General features: G+C 51.3%; 1 protein-coding gene across 3 annotated transcripts in view; it reads left to right on the plus strand.

Annotated features, from left to right (window-relative positions):
- RNF216 (ring finger protein 216) overlaps nucleotides 1-10,580 on the plus strand; it is a 115,292-nt gene extending 104,712 nt beyond the window's left edge. For all 3 annotated transcript variants that reach the window (XM_087817013.1, XM_087817014.1, XM_016213631.2), the window contains 2 exons: nucleotides 6,807-6,876; nucleotides 7,588-10,580. In XM_087817013.1, the coding sequence (XP_087673139.1) occupies nucleotides 6,807-6,876; nucleotides 7,588-7,907 (390 nt within the window). In that variant the 3' untranslated portion in view covers nucleotides 7,908-10,580. The remainder of the gene's footprint in view (nucleotides 1-6,806; nucleotides 6,877-7,587) is intronic.
- Nucleotides 10,581-10,830: the final 250 nt, after the last annotated feature.

The raw sequence follows: 10,830 nt of genomic DNA on the forward strand, positions 1-10,830 counted from the left end.
CCATCTTGGGACATCTTGATTGCTCACCAGTGTCCACCCCCTCCCACCCCAGCCTAGCCTTGCTTATACATACACATTCTGTGGACTGTTGGAAAGTTTTCGCTGAGATTAGGAGTGGCCAGAAAGGGCAAAGAGGATTCATCCAGACCTACTGGATGTGTCTTAAAGGCCAGAGAGAGTTGTGCTGGGTGGGGGGATTTAAGCCTCAGTGGCCATTCACTAGGGCTGTTGGGGTGTCCAACACAGAGTACGTCTGTTCCTCTCACAGTTCCCTCCTGACCAGGACAGGCAGGGTGTGAAAGGGAGCTCAGGTCTCAAGCTCCCTCCAACCCTATTGAGGGCAGAGCAGTTGGAGGGGCCCTAACAGCTCACTCCTGGGGTCAGCAGCCTCCAACTTCCTACAGAGTCCAGAAGTGACCAGGCACCCCTGGCGTGTAAGCCCAGAAGGAGCGCCAGCCTCTGCCCAGGGCCTGATTTCACTCCTCACCGCTCGGTGTCTTCGGCACATAACCGCATCCTCAGAGCCAATTGCTCCTGGGTAGAGTCCCTGCCCACCCCCTGTGGCCTGGAGAGGTACTTGGAGAGCGGGCATGTATGAACAGGAGCAACACACATAGGGAAGGGGACCTGTGTGCAGAGACAGCCTTCTAGGAGGGAACCTCAGGGGCTTTTTGAAAGTGAGATGTGGATACAAAACCAATGGGTATTAGGCCAAAATGTGCCCTGGAGTTATCTCTGGTGAGGTTAATGTGTGTGAGGATCAGAACCCTGGGTTTTTTTTTGTGTGGCAGAAAAAGGAAATTCCATGGTACACCATAGTATGTATATAAGTAACTCGGATGCCTCGTGAGAAAATGTGTTGGGCAGGGAAGTCTGGAAGTGTTCATTCCACATTCAAGGTGGGCCAAGAGCAGTACCCAGTCAGGGGTGATGGGAGACTCAGTTACCATGAGCCAGCAGGTCCTCCAGCCTCAGGGATGGGGCCCAGCCTGCAACTGAGGTTTCTGAGCTCTCTGGGTCAGTGAGGTCTGCTGGTTTCATCTCAGAGGCTGAGTGCCAGGGAGACCAGAGATCTTCAAACGGGTCATTTTAAGGGATGGCATATGTACTTCTAGATGAGCTGACCCCAAAAAAGTAAGATTTTCCTAAAACTTTCCAGGGACATCGCCCCCTTCTCTGCTGTATTGGCTACTTATCTCCTTGAGGAGAGGCATTTTCTGTTTTGCCCTATTCTGCATTTAGTGGAGAAAGGAGATTTCAGAGTTCTGCCCTTCTCAGAAAGAAAGAACCCTCTTGTATTTCAAGAGGGGTAAGATACACTCTTTCTAGAACAAAGAAGGGCCTAAAAATAGTCACCTCTGACAGTGACGAGGGTGGGGCGGGGCAGGCAGGGTTCCTGGGCCTCTGGTCGCACTGCTGCAGAAGCTCCATTCAGAAGCCTGTAGTTTCTGTGGGAAAGAGCTCAGGCTCTGAGACTGGGCCTTGGTTTGCTCATCTGTAATATGGGAATTAGTTGATAGTACCTAACTTGTGGCATTATGGAGATTACTTTTGTACAAGCTGCTTAGAATAAGAGCTGGCAGATAGCCCTCCAGTACGCCTGGATTTCCTGTGAGTGACTCAGGCCCTGCTGGAGAGCTGAAGGACAATTAATTCTGTGATCCAGCCCACGAACCTGGCCCTCACATCCTCTTTCCTCCTGTTCTCTGTTTCCAGCAGCCTAGGTGTGTCCTAGATTTGCAGAATGGCAGGCCTTTTTCAGTGTTCTTACTCACTGTGAATGGTGACCGTCGGGGTGCTTAGAATGTTTCCCGGGGGAACTCGCCTCCAGGAGGCCTTCAGTAGCCCTGTCTGACACTCAGCCCCAAACCCAAGAAGTGTTTTAATTGTGGTAAAATATATATAAAATAAAACTTTACATTTTTAAAGTGTATAGTTCAGTCTGCCTTCACTCTTTACTTGAGGAATTTAAAATGCTTAAGGGAAACTGCTTGTGAAAGGAACTTACACCCCAGATGAAGAAATCTTCCATTTGGAGTCTAACACATTTGACTGAAACTGTAATTAAAAATAATAATAAATATATATATGTATATATGTGTGTATATATATACACACACACATATATATGTGTGTATATGGCAGTGTTTTAGTTCTTAGTTTCTAAACTCGGTGTCCTGTGACTTCAGTCAGTTGGAGAAAGTTGAAATCTGAAACCCCTGACCCCTATTCTAGGCGTAACTGACAATTTACTCATTATTTATGCTAACAATCACTGCACAAAATAGTTGAGCACTGACATTATCCAGTGAAATACAGACTGAATTCAGACTCCAAGGGCACTGCCTACCAGAGGAAGGACAGGGCTTAAGGACAAACGGTCTTGAGTCCATGTACCAGATCAGGAGTGATCAGAGCAAAGGAAGGAAAGAAGGGAAGAGGCTCCAGGTGGCTCTCTTCAAAAGGTGAAGAACTCAGAGTTCCCAGGCTCCTCCTCCCCCTCCTTCAGGAAGAGTCTCAGTGGCAGCCTGGGCGTCTCTGCCAGCGGGCGCACCTGGCCGCTCTGTCCTCCAGAAGCTGGCAGATCCGTATCAGTAAGCTCAGCTCACACTCCCCTCTGCAATGGCCTCAGACCCCTCTGAGGGAATTCTCACACTGCGTTTATTCAGTGCTGAACTTCCACCAGGAGCATTGGATTTGTCACAGGAAGCAGTGTTGATAGCAATCAGGCAGGTGCCCTGCCCACCCACCCTCAGGAGTGTGATAAGGGACCTAGAATCTTCTACCCAAAAAGGAAACCTCTCTTATCCCTCATTCCTCGATTATCCTGACAGAAGTATGTGGAATACCAGCTAAAACTGATCCCAGAGCAAAAACAGAAGCTCCAGGAGGGGCGGGGCCAGGTCTGCCTTATTCTCTGCTGTGCACCCAGCACAGGGCCTGATGCACTCAGTACTGACTCTTTGTTTTTTGGTTTTTTAATCAATAATTTAAAAAAATTTTTTTATTGACTTGAGAGAGAGGAAGGGAGAGGGAGAGAGAAACATCGATGTGGGAGAGAGACATCAATCAGTTGCTTCCCACACCAGGAATCAAAGCCGCAACCTGAGTATGTATCCTAAGCAGGAATCAAACTGGCAACCTTTTGGTGCAAGGGATGGTGTTCAACCAACTGAGCCTCAGCAGCGCTCAGTGCTCACTCGTGAAAGAAGGAGCACATACACCCTCCCGATTTTCCCATCAAATAAGCAGTGGGGACAGGGAAACCTTCACGACTACTCTGTGGGTTTTCTCCAGGAAAGCTATTTGAGTGACACTGTAGAACAATATAAAGCATTTGCCTGGTCCTCCACCAGCTAACCGTAACATTGAACGCTGGGACCTCCGTTTCTGTGCTATAAGAAGTTGGAATGGGTGATTTCTAAGGTACCTTCTGTGCTGTCAGAGGCTTTGAGCCGTAAGCACAGTTAGGTGATGCAGTAGAAACAGGGACACAGTGGTAGTGATGGTGAAGGTGGTGAAGGTGATGTAGTACCAATAGTTACGATTAATAAATGACCAGTCAGGAAACCTGTCACTTGTACCATAAAGAAGCCATTGAAAGAAATGTTGGAGGCAGTCTGTGCCACTTTTTCTTGAAACCTCTCATCTTTCTGCTATTTGTTGGAACTTCCTACCTTTAATAATGAGCACTTACTTTTTGCTGAGTCCTTTACACACATGAGCTCATTCAGTCCTTCCAGCAGCTTATTTTACACGAGGTGCTGAGACTCAGGTGGTCAGGACTTCCCCCAGGTCACCTGTTGAGAGGTGTAGACCACAATGCTCCCACTTCCCTTCGTCTTGACCAGTTTCCTCTTTGTTTTTGTTTTATCTTTTTTTCCGAGGCATGCCACTGGCACCAAAATAAAGAGGCTTGCCAGCTCCTAATCTGGATAATTTGTAGAATTTATCTTAACATTCACATGGAGACCTTCAGACTGTCCACCAAACCCTGAGTTACTGGAGCCCTTTGTGTTGATTGGCTTAGTGAATACATTGTAGAGCAGTAAGTTCCCTGTGTGGAGTGTTTGCAGAGAGGCTGGATGACCGTGTCTTGGATTTTTTTTTAGCATTTTTATGCATTACCTGGGGGTGGACATGACACCCACCAGGATCCCTCCTATACTTAGGATTTTCTGATATGCATAAGCACTTGGCAGCTTCTGAAACGCATGATGGGATCTTAACCTTTCCTCTCCTCTTCCCCTTGCCTTGCTCAGAACACCTGGCCAGCTAAGGCTAGAAAAGACTTGAGTGGCCCTGGCCAGTTTGGCTCAGTGGTTAGAGTGTCGGACTGCAGACTTAACTGAAGGCTCCCTGGTTCAGTTCTAGCTAAGGGCATGTACTTCACTTGCAGGCTCGATCCCTGGCTGTGGTCGGGGCGCGGGCAGGAGGCAACCAGTCAATGAGTCTCTCTCACATTGATGTTTCTCTCTCTCTCTTCCTTCCACTCTCTCTAAAAAGCAGTAAAAAAAATATGCTCAGTTAAATACTTCCAACAATAAAGATGAATTTTTTTAAGAAACCATAGAAGTGGATGAGAATAAATGAGAGATGATTGGAAATAAAGAATCAAGGTAGTTTTCAAAAGAAAAAAAAAAGTGAGACTACCATATCAAAAAAAAAAGAAAGAAAAAATATCCTCAAGTGAGGATTATAAAAAAGAAAAGACGGGTGTATATGGTAAGAATTTCCAAATGTTGGAGTTGGAAAGAATCCTTGGGATCCTTGAGTCCAGACCATCATTTGGCGTCTGAGGCCTGGAGAATGTAAGCAGAGTTAATGGGGCCTCCCACTGTTTCCCGCAGAGCCCACTCCCCAGGGACTCTGTCCTAAAATTTTTATCTACCAAACAAAGGGAATATATTGTGTTGCTATTTACTCATTCCATCAGTTTCACTGTTGATCAGAAGTTTAACCCGCAAACAGGATAGTGTCTAGCACAGAGTAGGTGTCTGACATGCTGATTGGGTAAACTCATGATTCCAGAGTCATTGAGGGCTTACAACTGTACGGCAAAGTCACAGATTGCTGTCTTGACTTTGACAGTAGTAACATGCTTAAGTAAATCTGCAGGCTGTCCATTGCTCAGCTCCACACTGGGGCTGCCACACTCTCCTCTGGTCCAAGGATTTCCAGGGGTCCTTTACAGCTCATGTTCTGCTCTGTGGCTCCATTCACATCTGAGAAGTTCCATGGGTGTCATCAACCAGTCAGAGCCTCAGGTCAGATGGAAAACCCAGACCCACCACTGATCCTGTCCCACCCAGAGTCCACCCAGCCATGAAGAAGGCTCTCATGCCTGGTCTGGGGAAACACAGCTTTCCAGCAGGCTCTTAAAGTACCGAAACTTCCTTGTGCCCTCTTGCCCCCATTTTGGTCACCACTGCCCTTCCCCATACTTCTAGTGTGGCTGCTCTTAACTCCTAGAGAAGCAGCTGGAAGACACCAAAGAACAAACCAGGCCTGCCTGTCACTCAGTTTGAACCAGTGGAGCTGATGCGCGTCATTCAGGTTTGGGCTGCAGTGTCCTACCTCCCGTGCTCCTCACTGAGCCTCACCCTGAGGGCGAGGCCTTACTCCCATGGCCTACACATCCTTGCTTGTGCAGCAGCAGCCCTGCCATTGGCCAGCAAAGACATGCATCTTGGGGTTTTTCAATCTAGCGCGTGTCCTTTCACACTCCAGATACAGTGGTACCTGAGTTTTCTAACGTCTCTGTTGATGAATGTTTCGGTTTATGAACGCCATAAACCCAGAAGTAAATGCTTCGGTTTTCGAACACACCTCAGAAGTCAAACATGCCACACGGCTTCCGCTGAGTGCAAGATCCTGAGGCCTAGCTGTTGATCCCTTGGTTTTAGAACGTTTCAGAACTCAAACGTTCTTCCAGAATGGATTACATTCGAAAACCGAGGTACCACTGTAATTGGAAAGCCTCTGCTAGGCCCCTGAGCGGTGGGTGAACTTAGCACATAACATGAGGCAGCAGCCCAGTGCTCCCACCATAGTGCACAGGGCAGGTAGAGACGTGGGAACTACACAGACCTGGTTCCCTGCTTGCCCAGAGCTTCCCTGGAGAAGCCCACACTTCTGCCTGTGCCCAGAGCCCCTCTTTGGCTCCTTCCCAGGCTGGGATAACCCAAGTCTGAAGTGCCAGTGAGCACAGCAGGTCCACCAGGTGTGGGTTTGGGAAGGGGAAGTGGCAAGGTCTGTTCTGAAACTGGTGCCCTCCTGTGCCCAAGGCCTGCCCAGGCCACCGTTCCGCTGGCAGGTGCCGCTGGCCCAGTTCCCAGGAGGAAGCCCCTCTGAAAGACTGGAATGAAGGAGCGGAGCAGGGTCTATGCATGACAGGTGGCCTTCTGGGGGTTGGGCCCCTGCTTCTACAACCCACCAACTGTCAAGGAGCTAAAGTCCAGCTTGAGGGCTTGGCCGACCTGAGTGGACATTTGTCCAGCCCACTTCAGGGAGTTGGCAAGGCTGCTGGGCTCAGAGTCTATAAGCTCAGGATCCATCAGGCCCTGCCCACCCCAGACTTACTAGCTTCCCAAACCTTCAGGTTCTTGGTCTGCCCCTCCGAGCTGCATGAGACAGGTTCTCCCTGTGCTCACCCTGCAGCTGAGTGAACAAAGCAGGCTCTCGGCTGGTCGGCAGCAGATTGCTGGCTTCATCCCATCGCTGACCAGCGGCAGACTGGTATCCCCGAGGGGCCTCCACACAGCACGCAGTTGGTTGAGCGCCAGCTTATCTTGTTATTCTTCTAGGAAGATGATGAGAAGCTGATTGAGGAAATCCAGAAGGAGGCTGAAGAGGAACAGAAAAGAAAGAATGGAGGTAAGTGCCCCCCTACTCCTAGCACAGGCCCCTCGCCCAGTGCACTCCCCACTGCTGGCCCACCCTGGGGATCCTGGCACTCTTCCCGACCAGGGACCACCCAGGTAGTGCAGTTCCTCAGGTGGCTCTAGATACGCTTCAGCCCCATGTCCTGCACCCTGTGGAAAGGCCATGAAAGCTTAGATACAGTTCCAGCATCTCCTTGATGGCAAGAAGGTCCCAAGGGGTAGGTTTCAGCTTAGGAAGCAAGTAGCAGCCAGATCAGACTAAGACGACAGTAGGCCCACCCTGAGGTTAAAAGGAATGAAATGGTATTCCTGTGAGGTGCCCTCTGGGCCCTGGCTCTAAAGGGGAGTCTCTCAGAACCTCATCCTGTTCTGAACTGGATCAGTCCCCCCACTTCCAAGGTGATCACTATGGGGTGTAATACTCAGATGAAAATGTGATTTTGTTCTTAGTGACGGCTGGCGGGGGTTGGAGGGGAGGTCCGTGTGTCTGCTGTTTTATACTTTAATCGCCAGCCCTCCTGTGTACCCAGGTAAGAATGATGCTGAAGGTCACAGGTTCCTGGCCTCGCCTCCTTCTCCGGGCTCTCAGCCCCTAGCTCAGGGCAGGTGGGACCAGGATCAGGATGTACACCCAGGTCCCAAGCCAGATCCAGGCACAATTGACTTTAACTGTTTTCTCTACTAAACCCCATCTCCTTTTCAGAGAACACCTTCAAACGCATCGGGCCCCCCTTAGAGAAGCCTCCAGAGAAAGTTCAGAGGATCGAAGCCCTGCCCAGACCTGTCCCGCAGAACCTGCACCAGCCTCAGATTCCCCCCTATGCCTTTGTTCACCCACCCTTTCCTCTGCCACCTGTCAGGCCCATGTTCAACAACTTCCCCCTCAACATGGGTCCCATCCCAGCCCCCTACGTGCCTCCTCTGCCCAACGTGCGGGTCAACTACGAGTTTGCCCCCATGCACCTGCCCCTGGAGCACAACTTGCCCATGCACTTTGGTCCCCAGCCACGCCATCGCTTCTGACACCTGAGCCCTGCCCCTCCTGGGAGCCCTACTGCGCAGCATGTGCAGGCAGGGGTTGGATAGATCCCTGTTCACCCCCACGGCCCTTGGCTCTGCCCATGCTTTTTAGGAGGGACGATGGGCCCGGCTCCTGAAAGCATAGGCTGGTCTTCCCACCCCTTCCTGGGAAAGCCACTTCCCCTCAAATAGGAGCTGGCAGGCTAGTTCTTGCTGGCCAGAGAGAAGGGGGCAGCAACACCCTTTAAAGAGTTCTGCCATCCTAGAGCCAGTGCAGGGGCCTGGCCACAAGTTCATCTTTTCTGCTGTTATCCACCTCCCTGCAGAAAGAGAAAAGGGAAACATTTGCCTCCATCCCCTCGCCCACTAGACAACAGAAGTCTCAGTTACAAACACAAAGACCTTCCTTACCATAGCGCTGTCTGGTTCACAGTAAAGCTGAAGTTACAAATAGTGCTGCTTGGAGAGAGCTGAGGCGTGGGCCAATCACCAAGGCCAGGGCCTGCTGCCACCCCCTTCACTGAGGCCCACCCAGAGTGAGGTGCCCGGCTGCTCTGAGTCCGCTTGCCCCAGTGAAGAGGGCAGAGCAGCAGCCACAGGCCCAAGAGCACCACGCAGGATGGGGAAGCTGCAGACCATTCCCCCACATCCAGAACCCCAGGACACCACCATGGTGACAGTTCTGGGGTCTGCCCTCTTCCCTCTTGGCCCTCTCAGATGAAACCATCTTGTGCTGTGGGCTCATTTTGTGATTTACCTAAGATGTTTGCCTTTGACTTTACCCAGCTCTCTGTGGCCCACTAGACTCTCCTCTGGTCTCTGGAAAGTCACGTGTTATCCCAAATCAGGCAGCCTGTGCCGTCCAGATGGCCTTGGAGCTTTTGCCAAATAAAAGGTCCTTTTGAGGCAGCTGTAACTGGTCTGGTGGCTCTCCCAGGCAGCAATTACTGGGGAGCCTTCTCTGTCTCCAAACAGGCAATGAACAGCTCCCCTAAGGTTTGGTGGGGACAGTGGGTTTCCCCAGGCGGATAGGTGACCCAGATTATGCTTAGCACCCACCCAGGGTGCCGCCCCGCCAGGTGCTCTGCAGGCCTAGCAGCTGCCCTTTCCTGAGGTTAGGTGAGACTCATTCTGGATCTGCCTGGGGTCCTTGCCATGTCCTTACTCCCTTGTCTCATTCGGCCCCAGCCTGGGGTTTGAGCCACATCTGAGGCTTCACCCACCCCCTTAGTGGTATGTCATACCCCAGCCATGTGCAGAGCAGAGGCTCAGCTGTGACCGAGCCTGCCCAGCCCTGTACTGGCCTCTATCTGCTGCTATGTCTCTGAGGCCTGTGGGGTTCCCAGAAGTTCAGAGCACACTCACAGGCCTCCGAGAGGAGGGGAGCCAGTGACTCCTCCCTGACCCTGTTTCACTCTCCTGCAGCCAGAGGCCTGCACCGCCCAGGCCTGCTCACTTCTATCGGGACACTAGCAGCACTATTTGGTCACCTGCTGCCAATGACTTCTCAGATGTATTTTAAGAATTTAAAATGGAGTAAATGTGCTGAGTTGCACCTGACTGCCTCTCCCCCAGTGGAGGGCTGTGCAGCAGCTGGTCATCTGGGCATGGGATGGGGCCTATGGGACAGGCCTGCACCGCTCTCCACTGCCGGAGCTCCTCCATGGGGGCTGCCTTCACCTCACTGCCAGCCTGAACGGCAGTGACAATACCTTGAAAGCATGTGCCCTATGCTTCCCCAAGGGAGGGTCTCTGAGAGCAGTGAACCCCCAACAGACATCCTACCAATGTGGAGAGTGAGCTCACACACTGTCTTGCCCCACTAGTGACAGCGCTCACCCTGGCCTCCTAGGCCTGAGCAGGTTCATTCCACCGCTTCCCCACAGCTGGGGGTATGTGGCTTCATGGAGGGCCGGAGGCGGGTGGCATGCCCATCATTGCCATTCAGCAAGTCCCTTAGCGCCTGGCATACAAAGGACCATAGTAATGGTTCCCCCCCAAGGCCAACCCGAGACCCTGTGCTTTGAGAAGGATTCTGCCTATTTCTAGGCCCACACGACTGCTCAGGAGGCATTCCTGCCAGCACCAAACATTCTGCTCACCAGACGGGGGGATTCACAGGTCTGCAGATGTGGGATAGTCACTTGCCATGAGTTCTGACCCTGCATGACCCTCTAGGCACCTGTGTCCTAGAGGCAGGACCTGGATCCTGGGCTCCTGGAGAAGCAGGCATACTAGCTCACAGGGTTTGGGGAAGAGATGGGGCCATAATCATCTTGCAAGCCAGCAAGTGGCTGCAAGATGCAAATGACAGGAAACCCGCAAAGATCAGCCCCTTTCTGGGGGACAAAGCAGGACCCCCAGAGGCACCTGGCACCTTCCCCTCTCTGGGCCAAGTGCTTGCTCCCCGGAGCAAGAGACTGCCCAGCGACAGTCCCGTTCCACTTGCCTTAAACTGGAGAGAGGAATCTAGTATTTGCACTTAGTAAAGGATTTTAAGAATTAAAAAAGTGCATGACCTGTCACTTTGTATAAAAATAGTAAAGATAATTACTAGATGTTTTCTTTACTTTCTGGTAGTAAAAATACATAAAATAATTGTTTTAACTACTGTGTGTAAAAAGCCTGTATCATATGTACCTTGGACTTTTTGTAAATAAATGTTTGTGCACTCTGCTCCCTCTGATTTTGTTTCTTCGCACGCCCCCCCCCCCCCCCACCATGGGCTACATAGACAGGGTTCCCAGATTCCGGAGGTGATTAGATCTAAACACCACTCAACGGAGAGATCACGGCAGGATTTGATCCCAAAGTAGCAACCCTGCTCAGGAAGAAAGCTTTTCCCACCCCTCCCCTGCCCAGGGGGAAAACGGGTGATCCGCTATGCCAGCCCTGCTTGCGTGCCTGCAGAGGCCCAGGGTGGGCA

The sequence above is a fragment of the Miniopterus natalensis genome, chromosome 4 (genome assembly GCF_054644295.1).
Source record: "Miniopterus natalensis isolate mMinNat1 chromosome 4, mMinNat1.hap1, whole genome shotgun sequence".
Classification (NCBI taxonomy): domain Eukaryota; kingdom Metazoa; phylum Chordata; class Mammalia; order Chiroptera; family Miniopteridae; genus Miniopterus; species Miniopterus natalensis.